Source organism: Schistocerca gregaria, chromosome 3 (assembly GCF_023897955.1).
Source record: "Schistocerca gregaria isolate iqSchGreg1 chromosome 3, iqSchGreg1.2, whole genome shotgun sequence".
NCBI lineage: Eukaryota > Metazoa > Arthropoda > Insecta > Orthoptera > Acrididae > Schistocerca > Schistocerca gregaria.
In genome coordinates this window covers 753,330,400-753,351,206 of record NC_064922.1, presented here as the reverse complement: position 1 = coordinate 753,351,206, position 20,807 = coordinate 753,330,400, and the positions used below count along the sequence as shown (strand labels likewise).

Sequence of the window (20,807 nt, the reverse complement as noted above, 5' to 3'; positions counted from 1 at the left end):
AAAATTTGCTGGTAAAGTGCTAAATTACAGGATACCACAAACAATGATGATGATGATACCGAACTTACGGCACTCCACAGTATCATCCATCCCTTGCTGGGTGTCAACATATAGCTGCTATCATGAGTGAAACTGCTGCGACAATTCCCCAGGAATACGCAGTAGCAACTTCCTGCAGAATTTCTGGCTATGTCAACATAAATGAATGTTTCGTCACTGATATGACTGCTTTATCGATATCTTACAAAGTATTAAAACTGTTTGGAGAAACACTCTTACGAAACACAATTTTTCTTTTCAAAATTTAGCCAATGTGCTTAAAACATTGCGTAGAATGTGGGGGGGTAAAGAAAAAAATTCCATGAGACTATTAGACTGTCTGCTCACACTATTATCTTTGTAGCTGAATAAAACTGAATTGATGCTGACCCCCTTTTTTAATGGGTTTTGGGCATTGGTATAGGAGTTTATACACTTTCGTGTCTACTATTACTAAAAGGATTTTAATATCTGTAGGGAAGGCATTTTCAGAGGTCATCAGATGCTGCAATTGTTTGCAGTTTCTTCAAAATCTGCTGAGGTAGCTGAGGAAAATTTGATTAACATTCCTCATTGCTGCATTCATGAGAAGAAAAACAGCTGAATAAAACTGCTGGAACTGACTGTTACGTGCTGATGGCTGACCACTTAATAAAAAGCATGAGCCATGCCATTCACTCTAAACTCACTGAAATATTTTCCCAACACTTTCAATAGGGGGGCCTGGTGCTTCACAAAATTTCAAATACATTTTACACTGTTGCTGTTATCAGCTTTGTGAGGCGGTGTACGGAAATTTATATGATTGAATGTAGAATGTCTTTCCCGGCCGATGCACCATATGTGGGGCGGTGTATGGAATAATTGTTGAATGAAAAATGATGTGGAATGTCTTTCCCAACAATGCACCATATGTGGGGCAGCGTATGGAATTTATTGTTACTGAAGTGTTCCTATGATTTAATTAATGCTGTTGTTTGCCGTTCTCAACACTGGCTCTCTAACTACAATATTGGCAACCAGAAAGTGATTAGCAAAACGTGAAGCCTGTAATTAGAATTCCTAGTGCCCACTTCAACTGAGAAATACACTTATAGCCACTGCTTATAGCTCTGAGGAATTAGGTGATTGTCTGGGATTCATAATCAAAAACGATTCACTCTAAAAGGTTCACTATATTCTGAAAGTCAAAGACCAAAAAGAATCCACACAATCCAACTACCAGAGCAGTTCAGAGTCTAATGCACTGATGCAACTATAACTGTTCCAATTAAATGTTTAAGTGAATGCTTGCCATAATTTGATGATAATGTTCATCAAACGTCACGCTAAATAATGGTAGAATGTCTGTCCCGCGGCAGCACGTGAAAATACGACGTACACAAACTGAATATAGATATTTAAAGTCATCCCAGAATTAACACTTCACTCGAAAACCATTTCTTGGCTACGCGTATCCCGAGTAACTTATTACGGCATCCGAGGCTGTTTATAGCAACGATACTGATGCGACGCGACTCCCGGCACAGGTGGTGCGCAGATCAGCGTCTGGAGAGAACTGGGGCCTTCTTTCCTCACGCAGCATTCTTAAATATAAAGCTGCGGTGTGGACGACTAAGGGAACGCCTGATTAATTCCACTGTCCCGACTAGCCACTGGGCTAGTAATGCACCACTTCAAGTTATCGAATAAATCACTGCTTCCTTTGCTGATGGCCAATGAAGCTCTCAATTTAAATGTGCAATCAGCACACAGGTAAGTAATCATAATAAAAGTCTGACATGGCTAAGTCCAATATTTTGGGCGAGAGAATTAATTTAATTACACTACACGCAGTAGACGAGGTCTGAACTTGCCCTTTAGAGATACGCCATCACTATAGTTTTATAGTTATTCAGTTGAAACTTTACACATCTCTATGATTATAGCGAATCTCCATTCTACTTAAATTTAAACATCCTAGCTTTATTTTTTCTCCTACTTAATCTATCTTGCTTCCTTAATTTTTAAGACAAAAACAGAAAATCATGAATTTCAACTAAAATTTTAATTTATGAGACCCAGAATACTGTTTCTACTAAATTGTTATGCAAAAGGAATCTAAATATAAATTTTTAAGTTTCTAGCTCTTTTCTGTTGCACCAATGACTTTTACAGAAAAACGTCCAAATTTTGAAAGTGGTTAAAGTTACTGAACTGATATTCCATACATACTGATTTAGTATTACTCCTGACATGCTAGAAACGTTTCAAGTTATTTACTTGATTTTTAAAGTATTGCGCAACATTTATGACGTCAGAGCTAGTTACAGCGGATGGACTGGCACACAATGGAAAGACTGCTGTGAATTTTATACGGTGTGAGTAGGCTGCTTCCCTACAGCTCGGATGATGGACAGGCACCCAGCCATATTGAACATTGCCATTATGCCAGCATCTGAAATCTTTTGCACTGACAGTGGTAATACACAAGCTTCACATACTCGTGGATCATCGAACAGGAGGAGGAAACTTTGTGTCCATTGGTAATACCCGAATAATGACCTAGTGGGCATCACTTCCTTCCCGCGATGTGGCTGGCACACCCAAGTGGCTGATTTGACTGAACACAGTTTGTTGCTTACCACCTCTAAGCACTTTATTTCCCAGCGATGCACAATCTTCCTGTCGGGCAATTAGATGATAAGTGTGTAGGATGACAGTACACCAAAACATAACACCTGCTCTTCTTTGATTGTTTTGTCAGCTGTATCATTTTTCTGTATCCCAATGTGTCTCAGTATCCAGCAAAATACCACCTCTTTGCTTCAGTTTTATATCTGTTATAAAGCATCTTGGGCAATCAAAATAGTTTTTTTCTACTCTATAAATTTGTTTTACAGATTCCAGTGCACTGAGAGAGTCAGAGCAGACGAGAAACTTTATAGTGTGACGGCTTCCCACCTGCTCCAATGCCTTTAGAACTGTACATCAGCCTCACAATTTGTTAGCTGTTTTAGGAGGCGAACTCTGAAAGACACTATCATGGAAAATAGTTGAAAAATTGTTTAGATCCATCAATATAAATAATAAAATTTTGATGCAGTCTTAAAACTGAAGAAAACAAACTTTTAAAATTGTATCTGAAGTACATTTCTCGCTCTCTGTCTAGCTTATTTGAGGTCTCTAAAGACACTATGAAGGCATTCCTTATTCTGAAATCTGATGCCTAAGACATTCTTTAACACAGATCCTGAATGGCAGTGTAATGCAACTAAAATCCTGAATGGCAGTGTTATGCAACTAATTCCAGAAAATTTGCTCAAAGTTTGGACAGTGGAACACACTACTTGCCAATGACTGAGGAAAAGATAATATTTCCAGGTCCTGTCTCACAGTGAAGGAGTCACTGCCTGATTTAGAGAATGGGTGAATACCCTCCGTATACAAACTCAAAACTGGGCTGGTCCAATGCCCTCACAATTTGGAAAACTGGAAGATTTTCACTGATACTGTGAACTTCCACAAAGCCACACACATAGCATTGATCGCTGAGTGACTTACTTTATCCTGTCGAGGTACAAGCTTTCTTCCAGGGCAGTTGCTAGACTTTGGTAAGATGGTTTTGGCTATTTGGTGGATCACAAGGCTAATATGATCCTATGATCCTCCTCCTCAAACATACTTTCTTTTTGTTCAATTACTGCTTTCTGAGAAACTGTAGTGTCCCCCTAAATTGGTCAGGTATCCACTACACATCGGAGGCTGCTACTCAGGTAGCCGATGCTGTATCGGGTGCACACAAGGTTTTTTTTTTATATTAGGCAACTCTCTACCCAATCCAGATAATGATAGCTTTTGAAAACCCAGAAGTATCAGAGTAAGATAGAAAGAAATGTCTCAGATAGGTGAGAATAGTAAATTCCTAATGGTTACCTGCCAAACGCATTCGCAAAAAAGGATCAGTGTTTGAAGGGCTTAGGAAAAGCAGTGTGGCTTACATAATACTAGGTACAGAAAGATGGTTGAAACCTGAAATTGATAGCAGTGAGATTTTTGGAGACAATTTAAGTGATTTTGAGAGGATAGGCAAAATGAGAAAAATAGGTGATGCATTTGTCACAGTAGACAAGAAACTCAAATGTACCGAGATAGAAATTGAATCTGCACGTGAGATTGTATCAGCAAGACTAAGCATCAGGGTTGAGCATAAAATGATGATTGGATCTACATCTATATCTACATTTATACTCCGCAAGACACCCAATGGTGTGTGGCGGACGGCACTTTACGTGCCATTGTCATTACCTCCCTTTCCTGTTCCAGTCACGTATGGTTCGCGGGAAGAACGACTGTCTGAAAGCCTCCGTGCGTGCTCGAATCTCTCTAATTTTACATTCATGATCTCCTTAGGAGGTATAAGTAGGGGGAAGCAATATATTTGATACTTCATCCAGAAACGCACCCTCTCGAAACCTGGACAGCAAGCTACACCGCCATGCAGAGCGCCTCTCTTGCAGAGTCTGCCACTTGAGTTTGCTAAACATCTCCGAAACGCTATCACACTTACCAAATCACCCCGAGACAAAATGCGCCGCTCTTCTTTGGGATCTTCTCTACCTCCTCTGTCAACCCGACCTGGTACGGATCCCACACTGATGAGCAATACTCAAGTATAGGTCGAACGAGTGTTTTGTAAGCCACCTCCTTTGTTGATGGACTACATTTTCTAAGGACTCTCCAATGAATCTCAACCTGGCACCAGCCTTACCAACAATTAATTTTATATGATCATTCCACTTCAAATTGTTCCGCACACATACTCCCAGATATTTAACAGAAGTAGCTGCTACCAGTGTTTGTTCCGCTATCATATAATCATACAATAAAGGATCCTTCATTCTATGTATTCGCAAACCATTACATTTGTCTACGTTAAGGGTCAGTTGCCACTCCCTGCACCAAGTGCCTATCCGCTGCAGATCTTCCTTCATTTCGCTGCAATTTTCTAATGCTGCAACTTCTCTGTATACTACAGCATCATCCGTGAAAAGCCGCATTCACAACAAAGAATCAGTGTTTGAAGGGCTCAGGAAACTCCTGATGTAATTGAATCCTTTAGAGAAAACCTCATTTCACTCACACATGAGTTCCCCAATCATATTGTAACCATCAGTGGAGACTTCAATCATCCAACAATTTTTGCTGGCGGTGGCGTGATAAGATAACCTGCAAAACTTTACTAAACACTTTCTCTGAAAACTACCTAGACCAAAAGGAACCCCACTCACGATGGATATATCTAATGAAAGCAAATAAAGTTGACCTTTTTGAGGATGTCCACATCGAAACTGGTATCAGTGACCATGGTGGCAACAATGATTACCAAACTGTAAAAGAAAACTAAAATAAGCAAAAAGAGATTCTCTCTCTCTGTTAATTAGCTGTTGTTGTTGTTGTTGTGGTCTTCAGTCCTGAGGCTGGTTGGATGCAGCTCTCCATGCTACTCTATCTAATGCAAGCTCCTTCATCTCCCAGTAACTACTGCAACCTACATCTTTCTGAATCTGCTTAGTGTAATCTTCTCTCTACGATTTTTAGCCTCCACGCTGCCCTCCAATACTAAATTGGTGATCTCTTGATGCCTCAGAACATGTCCTACCAACCGATCCCTTCTTCTGGTCAAGTTGTGCCACAAACTTCTCTTCTCCCCAATCCTATTCAATACTTCCACATTAGTTATGCGATCTATCCATCTAATCTTCAGCATTCTTCTGTAGCACCACATTTCGAAAGCTTCTATTCTCTTCTTGTCCAAACTATTTATCGTCCATGTTTCACTTACATACATGGCTACACTCCAAACAAATACTTTCAGAAATGACTTCCTGACACTTAAATCTATACCCGATGTTAACAAATTTCTCTTCTTCAGAAACGCTTTCCTTGCCATTGCCAGTCTACATTTTATATCCTCTCTACTTCGACCATCATCAGTTATTTTGCTCCCCAAATTGCAAAACTCCTTTACTACTTTAAGTGTCCCATTTCCTAATCTAATTCCCTCAGCATCACCCGACTTAATTCGACCACATTCAAATATCCTCGTTTTGGTTTTGTTGATGTTCATCTTATATCCTCCTTTCAAGACACTATCCATTCCGTTCAAATGCTCTTCCAAGTCCTTTGCTGTCTCTGACAGAATTACGATGTCATCTGCGAACCTCAACATTTTTATTTCTTCTCCATGGATTTTAATACCTACTCCGAATTTTTCTTTTGTTTCCTTCACTGCTTGCTCAATCTACAGATGGAATAACATCGGGGAGAGACTACAACCCTGCCTCACTCCTTTCTCAACAACTGCTTCCCTTTCTCGTCTCTCGACTCTTATAACTGCCATCTGGTTTCTGTACAAATTGTAAATAGCCTTTCGCTCCCTGTATTTTACCCCTGCTAACTTCAGAATTTGAAAGAGAGTATTCCAATCAACATTGTCAAAAGCTTTCTCTAAGTCTACAAATGCTAGAAACGTTGGTTTGCCCTTCCTTAATCTAGCTTCTAAGATAAGTCATGAGGTCAGTATTGCCTCACGTGTTCCAACATTTCTACGGAATACAAACTGATCTTCCCCGAGGTCAGCTTCTACTAGTTTTTCCATTCGTCTGTAGAGAATTCGCGTTAGTATTTTGCAACTGTGACTTATTAAACTGATAGTTCGGTAATTTTCACATCTGTCAACACCTGCTTTCTTTGGGATTGGAATTATTACATTCTTCTTGAAGTCTGAGGGCATTTCGCCTGTCTCATACACCTTGCTCACCAGATGGTAGAGTTTTGTCAGGACTGGCTCTCCCAAGGCCGTCAGTAGTTCCAATGGAATGTTGTCTACTCCGGGGGCCTTGTTTCGACTCAGGTCTTTCAGTGCTCTGTCAAACTCTTCACGCAGTATCGTATCTCCCATTTCATCTTCATCTACATCCTCTTCCATTTCCATAATATTGCCCTCAAGTACATCGCCCTTGTATAGACCCTCTATATACCCCTTCCACCTTTCTGCTTTCCCTTCTTTGCTTAGAACTGGGTTTCCATCTGAGCTCTTGATGTTCATACAAGAGGTTCTCTTATCTCCAAAGGTCTCTTTAATTTTCCTGTAGGCAGTATCTACCTTACCTCTAGTGAGATACGCCTCTACATCCTTACATTTGTCCTCTAGCCATCCCTGCTTAGCCATTTTGCACTTCCTGTCTATCTCATTTTTGAGACGTTTGTATTCCTTTTTGCCTGCTTCATTTACTGCATTTATATATTTTCTCCTTTCATCAATTAAATTCAATATTTCTTCTGTTACCCAAGGATTTCTACTAGCCCTTGTCTTTTTACCTACCTGATCCTCTGCTCCCTTCACTACTTCATCCCTCAAAGCTACCCACTCTTCTTCTACCGTATTTCCTTCCCCCATTCCTGTCAATTGCTCCCTTATGCTCTCCACGAAACTCTGTACAACCTCTGGTTTTTTTAGTTTATCCAGGTCCCATCTCCTTAAATTCACACCTTTTTGCAGTTTCTTTAGTTTTAATCTACAGGTCATAACCAATAGATTGTGGTCAGAGTCCACATCTGCCCCTGGAAATGTCTTACAATTTAAAACCTTGTTCCTAAATCTCTGTCTTACCATTATATAATCTGTCTGAAACGTGTCAGTATCTCCAGGCTTCTTCCATGTATACAGCCTTCTTTTATGATTCTTGAACCAAGTGTTAGCTATGATTAAGTTGTGCTCTGTGCAAAATTCTACCAGGTGGCTTCTTCTTTCATTTCTTTGCCCCAGTCCATACTCACCTACTACGTTTCCTTCTCTCCCTTTTCCTACTACCGAATTCCAGTCACCCATGACTTCATTATCTGAATAATTTCTTTTATTTGATCATTCATTTCTTCAATTTCTTCGTCATCTGCAGAGCTAGTTGGCATATAAACTTGTACTACTGTAGTAGGTGTGGGCTTCGTATCTATCTTGGCCACAATAATGTGTTCACTATGCTGTTTGTAGTAGCTTACCCACATTCCTATTTTCCTATTAATTATTAAACTTAAAATAATAATTGACCAAGCACTGGGTAAAAATGTATCCAGTTGAACAGTTCACAAGGGAGGGAGCCTCCATGGTATACAGTCACTGTAAATAAACTTATAAACAAGCAAAAGCTACAGCATAATAGATAATAGGTGTAAAATAAAGCATAGAACTATAGACAGAGAGATGCTGAATGAAATGCATTCAGCTTATGAGAGCAACGTGTGAAGCCTTCAATGACTAATGTAGAGGAATACTGTTAAATGTTCTTTCACAGAACCCAAAGAAATTCCGGTTGTATGTAACGGCTATTAGTGATATCAAAGTTAGTGTCCAATTCCTAGTGAATGACACAGGAACTGAAATTGAGCGTTTGCAAGCCAAAGCTGACATAACCCAGGAGAATTGCTCCAGTTTCATCCCCATACCACTGAAGAGATGAAGTATTAGTGTCAGTGGTGTTAAGAAACAGCTGAATTGTTAAAACTGGATGTAGCTCCAGGGCCTGATGGAATTATCATCGGATTCTATACTGAATTTGTGACTGAGTCAGTCCTCCTCCTATCTATCATAGATCCCTCGAACAAAAAATCATGCACCATTCTTGGGGAAAAAAAAAGCACAGGTAATACCCACCAACAAGATGGGTAGTAGAAGTAATTCACAAAACTAATGTCCAATATCCCTAGCATTGATTTGTTGTAGAATCTTGGAACATATTCTGAGTTCAAATATCTCTAAGAGAATGATCTCCTCCATGCCAATCAGCAAGGATTCCGAAAACATCTATCATAAAAAACCCAACTCACACTTTTCTCACAAGACTTACTTAAAGGCTTTAGAACAATGAAGAGAGGTAGAGCAGTATTTCTTGACTTTCAAACAGCATTTGACTCAGTACCACATGAACACTTATTGCCAAAAGTACGATCATATGGAGTATCAAGTGAAATTTGTGAATTGGATTGAGGACTTTTTGGTAGAGATGACACAGCATGTTATCTTGGATGAAGAGTTATTGTCAGATGTAGAAATAACTTCAGGTGGGACCCTTGCTATTCACGATGTACAGTAATAACCTTGCAGACAATATCAATAGTAAAATCAGGCTTTGCACATAATGCATTTATCTATAACAAAATACTTTCTGAAAGAGGCTACATAAATATTTAATCAGATCCTGAAAAGATTTTGATGTAGTGCGAAGATTATCAACTTGCTTTAAATGTACAAAAATGGTGCACTTCACAAAATGAAGAAACTTAATGTCCTATGACTATAATATAAATGACAATATTATGAAAAGGGTAGTTGCTACTCACCATACAGCAGAGATGCTGACTCAAAGGTAGGCACAACAAAAAGACTGCCATAAAGTAAGCTTTCAGCTAACAAGGCCTTCATCAGAAATAGACAACATACACACAAACACACTCATGTGAACTCAATTCACACACACGACACAGTCCCTGGCTACTTAAGCCAGATAATCACAATTGAAATCGGCCAACTCATACAACAATCTGGCTGTATTCACATGACTACCCGAGTGTAACACTTTGTAGGAACATAAAATGAAATGATACCATAGGCTCAATCGTATCTAGAGCAGGTGGTAGACTTCAGTGTATTGTTAGAATACTGGGGAACTGCAATTAGTCTACATGGGAGATTGCTTACAAATCCTTTGTGTGACTGGTTCTAGAATATTGCTCGAGTGTGTGGGACCCATACCAAATAGGACTTCCGGGGAATATTGAACATATATACACACAAGGGCGGCATGAATGGTCACAGGTGTGTGTGATCCCTGGGAGATTGTCAGATATACTGAAGGAACTGAACTGAAAGAGTCTTGAAGGTATGTTAACTATCTCGAGGTCTACTAACGAAGTTTCAACAATCAGATTTAAACAATGACTCTAGGACTACATAACCCCTATGTATCATGCACAGACGCACTCAAACAATCATCCTTCCTGCACTCCATACATGAATGGAACAGGAAGAAAACCTAATGACTGGTACCATGAGACATATCCTCTGCAACACACTTCACAGTGGTTTGCAGAGTGTGGATATAGATTTAGATGTAGATGTAAGTTCATCCAGTGTTTGAGAATGAAAGCACTTAAGTGAGTTCCGAAAAACTTTACACATACTTTCAGACATTTTTGAAATCTTTTCTCACTGACACTCCCACAAAATAATGAGCGGAAAAATCTCTCTTTCTTGCTAGTTTCAATATTCATGCAGCAAACCATCAGCAACATGCATGGCATTTTAATCTACTAATTCTTTGCCACTAACTCTATTTGCAACACATTTTGCAGACAGTATCCACATATACCACTGAACATACATGCAAATTATATCTCTGCATGAAACACAGTTCAGGAGGTATGATGCCATAAACATTGAGATGCATGAAAAACTAGCTTTTCTTAAAACGTAACTGTTTTATACGTGGAATTTCATTGTTTAAAGGAACTGGGGGTGTGGAAAACCACTGATATGTTCTCTAAATGAACAAGTGTCTCAATGATTCTACCCCTGGGAATGCTGTGGCCAAGCCACACAGCATGTTGTGTCAACTGAAATTCACCATTATGAAAAATGGGCAGGGTAGTTCCTCATAAAGCCCTAATTAGTACATCTTTGTTTTTAACAAGACAATCAAAATAATTACATATGAAACAACTGCAAATTTGTGTATGCAGTATTCCAGTATTTTCCTGTTCTGAATATGTTGATGCCATTGTTTCCTTTTCCACAAATGGCAGGACTCACCTTCAAATAACTTTGTACTAGACAGTGCTTCAAGGGGAAATTTTCACTTGAATGGGGTGACAAAAGGAGACATGATTGCAACTGAGGATCTTTGGAATGCACAGGGCACAGTATTCTATTACATCAAAACAGTACACAGAATAAATAAAGTGGATAACTGTTAGCTAGATTTTCCCAAAAAAATAGTTCGTTCCAGCAACTCCGTAGGTGGCAATAATTGGTAACAGACAATAACATAGAGTATGTTTAGAGATAGCTTATTTCCGTTACAGAGTTAGTTCTCAAGCTTACACAGCAACAAGATTAAGATTAAATTAATAACTAATATTTATTTAAAATTCTTTGATGCATACCCAGTTCTGAATCAGACTTCTTTGCCATAGAACCACACCAAGACTTCACTTGCGCTAATGCTTTTTTCTTGCTACTTCGCACAGGGCGGCTGTAAAAAGTATTGTAGTTATGTGGTGCAGCAATTTTATGACTTATATTTCATGAAAAAAATGTAGTACTCTGTTGTTAACTCAAGACAAAATTTCATTCATACAAAATACTACATTCCTATAATTTTATTTTCACTTTGTATACTGCCTCCTCTGAAGTTGTGCACTCCACAAATGATTATGGGAGGAATCCCCTCATCTCTTAGTCCCATGTCTAACTTTTTAATCATAATATTAAAAAGGTAATGAAAAACTGCACTTAAATTTATAATACTTATCATAAAACATTTCTAGTTTTGTATAAAATGGGGAAAGTGTTGCATAAATTATGTTAATATTAAATGAAGGTACAAACCTAGTGGTACAAGTAATTTCACACAGAAAAAGTAAACTATGCTGTAGCTACAAATGCAAACATATGCAACAAAAAGATAATATGATGCAAATTTGTTGTGCACAATATTAATGGAATTAGTATCCTCAGGCCACAACCAGTGAATTCGACATGTAAAGAAATAGTAAATTTTTTTCCATGGACGTAATTATTTGCAACAAATTTTCAAAATGGAATATAGTGAAAAAGAGGAACTCCTTTAAGTAGTTATGTTTCAGTCAAATGGGAACACTGAAGTACTATGCAATCACAATACATTTTGTTTTGCACACTATATCGCAACTCAAAATTCATCTAATGTTGGTGTAAGCTTATGAACAGTTTGCTACTTCATTTTTAACTATTAAGAAGGGAGTGGCTGAATTCAATCACGAATGTGCTTCTCTTGAAGCGGATCCGTATGAAGGATGCCCTACAACTGATAGCAGAAGGGAAAAAAGACTATAATGCAATAATGGGAGATAAGCAGTTAAATGTGTATGAAACCATCAATGCCATAGGCATATAGGAAGAAAAAGAACATTACATTTTAAATGCAGAATTAATTGCAGGAAAGCTCCATGCAAGATGAATACTTCTTTTGTTGAATAATGTCCAAAGTAGATGTGAAAACTCAACTGTTAGAATTATCAGACCATTTTCAAAAGAATCTAAACGGGTTTCGTGATGGCTTATGAGAAGCACAAGATCTGAGGTTTGATCTGACACCAATTTTCATTATTCACAACATATTCCTTACATTAAGGGTAAAACATTTCTGACCAGTTTCCACTTATTACATTTTGTCACTGCTATCTCCATCAATTCTTGCCCAAAAACCAAAACAGCAATCAAGATCAGATCAGAAGGAAAGGTCCCAGGTACGAGTTCAGGACCAGCACACAATTTTAATCTGCGAGGAAGTTTCATATCAGTGCATGCTCTACTTCAGAGTGAAAATTCATTCTGGAAAGAAAATCTGATGTAAGTAGTAGAATGACAACAGAAGAAAAGTGAAGATGTTTGACTTGGACAAAACTATACAGTTTTAAAACTTCAGGAAATTTTGACTTTGCTTCCCCCTATTTGAGAATATTCCACAACTTTCAATAGACCATGATGAATGAATCAGCAAAAATTTAAATAATTCAGACAGTATCATCATGAATGGAAGAGCTGCAGTACAGTGATGAAGGTGAGGAACTGCAAAACATAAAAATTAAAGACTTTGTGATCACTTGGAATTTATTATAAAACTGTTCCATTCTATAAAGAATTAACATGACTACTCTGAAGTGACAACGAAATTCTGTGATTAAGTGTTGTCAGTTAAGTGCACTTAATGTTCACACAGCTGAAGAATTACCACTGAACTTCAAATAATTTTAAAATAGTTAATATTACACTCACAGAAGAGTGGATTTTTCATAGCAACACTAATTAACAAGTGCCATAAAAAATTTGGCAATAAGAACAAACATTAATAATGATTGTTCTGTGATATGTAGGCTCAATATTAAATGCAAAAGATATTGTCTAGAAACTGAATTTTGGAAAATCTTGAGGTAGCTCAATATTAAACGCAAAATATATTGTTTGGAAACTGAATTTTGGAAAATCTTGAGCAATGAAGATTTAAAAGTTGGGAGTCAGAGCTGCATACAGGCACTTTGCGTGCACTTTCTGTATATCAAGTTTTTAGGTCAGCCTATGAGAAGTATAGTTCAGAACAGTGACAAGAGAGCACAGTTGGCATGCTCGACGTGTTTAGCAGTGACTGGTAGCCGGCATTTCATACCCAACAATTCCACACACAGCACAGTCTTTTACCAACAACAATAAAGTATCTACTGACTGACAACAGACACAGCCTATATGAATTCTAAAGGGGTTCACTTCATCAAAACCCAATGGGTTTTGTTTAAATAAAACGAAATAAAACAGTGAATTTTCCTTTGTTGTGTGTTTTCTTTGCTGGTTTGTAAATAACTCAGATCAAAGAAGCATTTATAATTTATTACACTTGCCAGTCACATTAATGTGGACACCTGTTAAAAGCCTGAATAACCATCTGCTGTGGCACATGCAAAAACAAAGTAGTGAGATTTTGGAAGATACCAGCAGGGATGTGGAAACATGTCTCATCCAGTGCCATGACCAGCTGCACTAGGTTTCTTGGTTGAGAATCCATGGCACGAACGGCCCAATAGAGGTGGTCCCACAGATTCTTGACTGGGTTTAAATAACCCCATTTATATGAGGGAGGAAGGGAAGGCGGAGAGGAAGGAATAAAGAGGAAAGATAGGGAAGATTATAAGCAACACTGGATTTGTAAAGAAACGATGAGATGTGCTGCAGAAAAAATGTTGGGAGAGTTAAGGGATAGGAAAGAGTGAAGGGGGAGGGAAAGCAAGAGTGGAAATGGGTAGCGGTGGGGGGGGGTAGGGGAGGGAGGGTGGGGCAGGGGACAGGCAGGTGGGTGAGTGGGTAGCTGGATAGGGGCAAGGGGGGGGGGGGGGGGGGGATTTTCTTGGTAAAATCAAATACTATGCCAAATGCCACATAGATCAGCAGAACTTTTAATAATTTATGTAAAAAAAAATTAAAAACCAAAATGAATGGTGACAGCATTATAAGGAGGCTCTTCAAAAGTAAAAGCAATATCTTAAGTCCATTCTTTGCGGAACAATCTATGACATGGCATTTAGGCTGTCCTGATGGCCGGAGACTGGTTGACTGGCCACGAGACCAAAAAAGGGATAGAGTCAACCATCCGAACACACACTAAAATCTGCAACCAATTATGAGAGACTCGAGAACAAGAGACACAGAAAGGGAAAGGTGCAGGACCTCCCTAAATGGAACCATAAAAAGGACTACCACGGATAAAATTTAAAATGTCGTCAGCCATGGAGGCATCGTCAAATAAAACCAAAGGCAAAGTGCCCGGGAGATTAAAAGACTGCCGGAGGGTACGCAGTCGGGGACACTCCAACAAAATGTGGGTGACCGTCAGCCGGGACCCACACCGACACAGGGGGGGATCTTCCTGACGCAAAAGATGGCCGTGCGTCAGGTAGGTACGGCCGATGCGCAGCCGACACAGGACGGCAGAGTCCCTGCGAGAGGCCCGCAGGGAGGACCGCCACACATCGGTCGTCTCCTTAACAGCCCACAGTTTACTCGGCGATGTCAGGCTACGCTACTCATCAAACCACATCCCAAGCACCTTACGGCGCAACAACAACTGCAGATCACGAGCCGGGAGGCCGATCTCCAAAGCTGGGGCGTTGATCGCCCCTTTGGCCAGCCTGTCGACACTTTCGGTCCCCGGGATGCCAACGTGACCTGGTGTCCAAAACAAAGACCACCGAACGACCAGAGCGGGTAATGGCAGAAACAGACTCCTGAATAAACGATACCAGAGGAGAAGAGGCATAGCAGCGGTCGATAGCCTGGAGGCTGCTCAGGGAGTCACTGCACATGACGATGGACGTACCTGAGCAGGAGCGTATATGATCAAGAGCACATAATATGGCCACCAGCTCTGCAGTAAAAATACTGCAGCCAGCTGGCAAGGAGCGCTGTTCAACGTGGGCAGTGTGAGCAAAAGCGTAGGCAGTACGACCATCAACCAGGGAACCATCAGTGTAGACATTCTCACAGCCCGAAAATGAGGCGAGGAGGGTCACAGGCGGAACCGATTCCTTGGGGCCCTGTGCTAAGTCCAGACAGACGAACGGCTGGGGCAGAAACCAGGGAGGCGTAGGTGCACAGACCCGGAAGGGAGGCAGAAGAGGGAATGACCCCAGTTCCGAAAGCAAGGACTGGACACGGACAGCAATGTAAAGCCCAGACCTAGGTCACCGTTTGGGCAGATGGAGGACCATGGTAGGGAAAAACAGGCGATGACTGGGATGGCCCGGCGAGCAGTCAGTGGCGGCGAATCCGCAGCGGGGGAAACCCAGCCTCCACCATTAGACTATCCACGGGGCTCGTACGGAAAGCGCCAGTTGCAAGCCAAACCCCACAGTGGTGTATGGGGTCCAACAACGTCAAGACGGAGGGTGATGCAGACCCATAGGCCAGGCTCCCATAATCAAGCCTGGACTGCACAAGGGCTCTGTACAATCTCAACAGCGTGCAGCGATCCGCTACCTGAGCCACGCATCTTGGGGTGCAGAGGGCATTGAGGTGCCGCCAGCACTTTTGCTTCAGCTGAGTAATATGAGGAACCCATGTGAGCCAGGCATCAAAGACGAGTCCTAGGAAGCGGCTAGTGTCCACCACTTCAAGTAGGTGGCTGTCGAGGTAAAGTTCAGGATGAGAGCAGAGCTCGTAGCAAAGTGCGCGGCAAGGTGGTCAGCAATGGTGGCAGCGTTCGTGCAGACAGTGCCGTCCAGGGAGATCCCAGGGACACCCATAGGGGTCTGGTATCCATAAATCCGCCGGATCCGGGACCACAGGAGCGAGGGGGAGACACGGGAGCCAAGGATGAGACATACCTCTCCTAGCACTCCTGCTTTCGCCGTGCAATAAGACAACAGGCCAAGGCACGGAGCCTCTTAAAGACAATGAGGGTCTCCAGAGACGGCTGCCGCCTATGACGCTGGAGAGCCCGTCTACGGTCGCGAATAGCCTCAGCAATCTCCAGCGACCACCAGGGTACAGCCTTCCTCCGAGGGAGTCCAGAAGAGATGGGGATGGCAGCCTCGGCCACAGAAAAGATTGACATGGTCAAGACGTGAACCACCTTGTCAATGTCACCCTGTGGGGGAGACTCAATGGTGGCAGCGGAAGTAAAAGCCGGCCAGTCAGCCCTGTTGAGAGCCCAGCGGGGAAGGCGCCCAGAAGAATGACACTGGGGCAGTGACAAATAGATGGGAAAATGGTCACTAACACACAGATCAGGATGCACTCTCCAGTGGAGGGATGGGACAAGTCCGGGGCTGCAAAGAGAGAGATCGATGGCCGAGAACGAGCCATGGGCCACACTGAAATGCATGGGAGCACCGGTGTTCAAGAGGCTACGGTCAAGCTGAGCCAACACATGCTCCACGGCATGACGCAGTCATCGGAGACAGCCCCACCCCATAGACGGTTGTGGGCATTGAAATCGCCCAGAAGCAGCAATGGCGGCGGGAGTTGAGCCAGCAGCGCAGCCAAGACATGTCGGGGGAGCTCCCCATCCAGAGGAATGTAAACAGAGCAAACAGTAATAGCCAGCGAGAGCTCAACCCTGACAGCGACGGCCTCTAAAGGCATCAGAAGGGGTACGGGTGAGCTACAGACAGAGTGGTGAACAAAGAGGCAAACTCCACCTGACGCTCCTTGACAGGCAGCGCGGTTCTTATAGTATCCCAGATAACCGCGAAGGGCGGGGGGTTCGCATTGCTAGAAACCAAGTTTCCTGAAGAGCATTGCAGAGAACAGGGGAAACACTAAGGAGCATCCGGAGCTCAGGCAGGTTGCGGAAATAACCGCCGCAATTCCACTGGAGAATGGAAGCAGGAAGGGACTGGGAGGGCGTGGAGGCAACTAAGAGGCAGAAGGCGCCTCAGAGCCAATGGCCGCCACCGGGGGAGAGTCAGCTGCGTCCATAGGAAAGGCCCCCGAGGGTTCCGTGAGGGCGAGATCCGCGGCAGGGGCGAGGATCTCCACCTCATCCCCGGAGCCAGAACTATGTACAGCAGGCGGTACTGAAACCGCCGGAACGTCCTTCTTCTTGGACACGTTCCATTCATTCTTCTCGCGTCTATCATTTGGGTTAGAGGGCTAGGAGAGCTTGTCTGAAGGAGCGTCGGAGGCTGACAACGCAGAAGCCCTACGACCAGCAGGTGGCGGAACCTTCAGCCACTGGCTGACATCCGGCTGGGTAGGAGAAGAAACGGAGGAAGGGAGAGCCTCGAGGGACCCCTTCCGCAAGAGAGGAACCGACAGAGGCAACGCCGGTGGAGAAGGAGGGGGAGGGATCGAGCCCCCCGGTTTTTGAGCACGTGTCACCCCCGAAATAAGCGTGGGGGGAGTGACAGAAGAGGGTTTGCCCCCAACTGCTAAGGGGCAACAGAGGAAGGCTTGCCCCCAGACAATAGGAGGGGCAGACAAGAGATGCACGGCCCTGAGCGTCCACTGAAGGTGGCACAGATGAGGTGACAACTGCCGCCCGCGAGGGCACGATAACGTGGCTGCAGCATAGGATGTTCGAAGGGGAACAGGATACAACCTTTCAAATTTCAGTTTTGCCTTGCGATAAGTAAGCCGGTCCAGGGTCTTAAACTCCATTATCTTCCGCCCCTTATGAAGAACGGGGCAATCCGGCTAGCATGGAGAGTGGTGTTCCTCACAGTTGACACATACAAGCGGAGGTGCACATGGAGAATCGTGATGAGAGGGGCGTCCGCAATCTCGACATGTGGCGCTGGATGGGCAACGGGAGGACATATGCCCAAACTTCCAGCACTGGAAGCACCGCATCGGGGGAGGGATGTATGGCTTGACGTCACAACGGTAAACCATTACCTTGACCTTCTCAGGCAATACAGCAACCTCGAGGGCCAAGATAAAGGCACCGGTGGCCACCCTGTTAGTCTTGGGTCCTCTATGTACACGATGGACAAAATGTACACCACGTCGTTCCAACTCGGCTCTCAGCTAGTCGTCAAATTGCAACAATAGGTCACGATGGTAAATCATCCCCTGGACCATATTTAAGCTACTGTGGGGAGTGACAGTAACAGGGACGTCACCCAGCTTATCACACAAGAGTAACGCTCGTGACTGGGCTAGGGAGGACGTCTTGAGGAGGATGGACCAATTCCTCATTTTAGACAACCCCGCCACTTCCCCAAACTTATCCTCCAGGTGTTCCACAAAAAACAGAGGCTTTGTTGTAAGAAAGGAGTCACCATCAGTCCTGCTGCAGACAAGGTATTGTGGTACGTAAGGCTCTGGCTTGGCACTAGATCTTCGTCCCTCCCACGGCGCAGCCAACGAGGGGAACGACGGAGGGTCATATTGCGCAGCATCAAATTCAATTCTGCCTCGCTTAGAGACGCTGGTGGCCTTGCGACCACCAGCTTGGTGTGATTTATTGCGCTTCATTGCGCCACATCCGCCCAGATGCCACCTACTCCGAACGAGGGTTCTCCCCAAGGGCGCCACCCAGCCAAAGCAATGGGTACCTGGCCGATATCCGGTTGCCCGGAGTCCCTGTGCCCCAGACAAGATGGGCACATACTCCTTCGCATGCATGGGGAGGAAACAGCTCTGGCATCTGTAGTGCGATCCCTGACACGCACTAACAACGGAAATTTGGAAAAATGGAGGTCAAAGCCAAGAGGGGACCATCACATAAGCCCGAAACATTTGAGACTCCTTTTAGTCACCTCTTACGACAGGCAAGAATACCGCGGGCCTATTCTAACCCCCGAACCCGCAGGGTGTAACATTACAGGACATATTGAAGTATTAGATACTGTAGACTTTTAGGGGATGTCGATACAGATATGCAAAATGTAAAGGGAAATTTTGGTGATGTTTAAATATTGTACTGTGTCAATATTAGGACATTTTGCACAGAAAGAACAAAAATAGAATTAATGTAAATATATATTAGTGTTAGTAACCTATTTTCATTCAATTTTGTAATTATATTTCATTTTGCAAAAGAAAGACTCACTGTTTGCTGTAGCTCTGATTAATCATATAATTTATCAGTTTTGAGCTAAATTATTTCGTATAATATGGACAAGATACTTTTAAAAAACTCACCAGCTAAAGAGAAAGTCTGTAAATGAACGTTTAATGCACACTTCTGGAACTTTCTGTTTCATAACCTAATTTCGAAAGATGATTTGTATCAAGAAATATTGCTAAAAAGATTTATTTACGTTTTGAAACACGATTTAAATCATTTTACATATAAATAGTTGTTCTAAATCACTCAAGAAATATCCAGAATCAAATATCAAGATATTTCTGGAAACATCGGTACAAATCTGGTGAAGGTTATCCAGAAGCTGGTAGAAAAATGTTATAAAATCTATTTGGAAATTATGCTTGTAAGAATTTATATGTACTGATCCTTTTACTTACTTTAATCTGTACTAAAATTCTGTAATGTCTGATTTGGTTTTAAGCCGTGAATTGCTATCGTATTGTGAACAAAGCATTGTCAAAGACTCTCATTGTTTGGAAGGATATTAGTACACCTAGGGGTTGTCAGTTGCCAGTTCGGATGTGCAGTGTGGTTGGCTCGGAGAGTCAGTTGTTGAGTCTGTGAAGTCTGTCAGTTCTGTTTGTAAATAAACGTCTGTAATGAAGAATTACTAGTTGTCGTCAATATGAACTCAAGACCTTTTGCACGAAGCAGACACCTCCTAATGCAACGTTTTAATTTGGTGTTGAGGAGCTGAAATGTTATAAGGGGGAGCTAACTTTAGTCCAAACACACTATCCTAAAATTGCAAAAGAAGTCCTTGTGACCACATTTGGCACTCAGAAAGTCAATGTTCTTTACAGCATGAAATGTCACCTCATTACTGCCTCCCTGAAGAGGGAGAGGGAGAGAGAAGGGGGTGGGAGGGCGAAGACCCAATGCCTCCAACAGTGGGGCCTCTTCCTAAAAGTGTGTTTACATGGACCATAAAACAGCATACTACTGATTATACAATGTGTAATAAAAAGTTAAGGGAATTTTTCAGTTTTGTATGCTTAATACATCCAATTTTCAAAAATTATCATTGACAGTTGAAAAGTTCATATGTGTTATTGAGTGTTCAGTAAATTTTTACTTACAAAATAGATAGATCAAAGAACTTGAATTAAATTTTGCTCAAAAAATGGAATAATGTGCATCACTATACTCAAAATATTGATTGTTGCTTTTGATGTATCTTCTTTGAGTAACACAGACATTAGCGAGTGGTATAAACATTTCGAAGAGGGTTGAGAACATGTTAAAGATGACGATCACCGTGGATGCCCTAGCACATCAATTACTAATGGCAATGTGGAAGAAGTAAATACATGGTTTTGGAAATCCGCCAAATCACCATCAGAGAGGTTGCTGATGATGTGAGGATATTCTTTTGCTGGTGTTCTGGGC

At 42.2% G+C, this 20,807-nt stretch overlaps 1 protein-coding gene across 5 annotated transcripts in view; it reads right to left on the bottom strand.

The window, feature by feature from the left end:
* The window catches only part of LOC126353925 (uncharacterized), a 142,816-nt gene that overhangs the window by 52,192 nt on the left and 69,817 nt on the right, over positions 1 to 20,807 (bottom strand). For all 5 annotated transcript variants that reach the window (XM_050003178.1, XM_050003181.1, XM_050003176.1 and 2 more), the window contains exon 9: positions 11,239 to 11,327. In XM_050003178.1, coding sequence (XP_049859135.1) covers positions 11,239 to 11,327 — 89 coding nt within the window. The remainder of the gene's footprint in view (positions 1 to 11,238; positions 11,328 to 20,807) is intronic.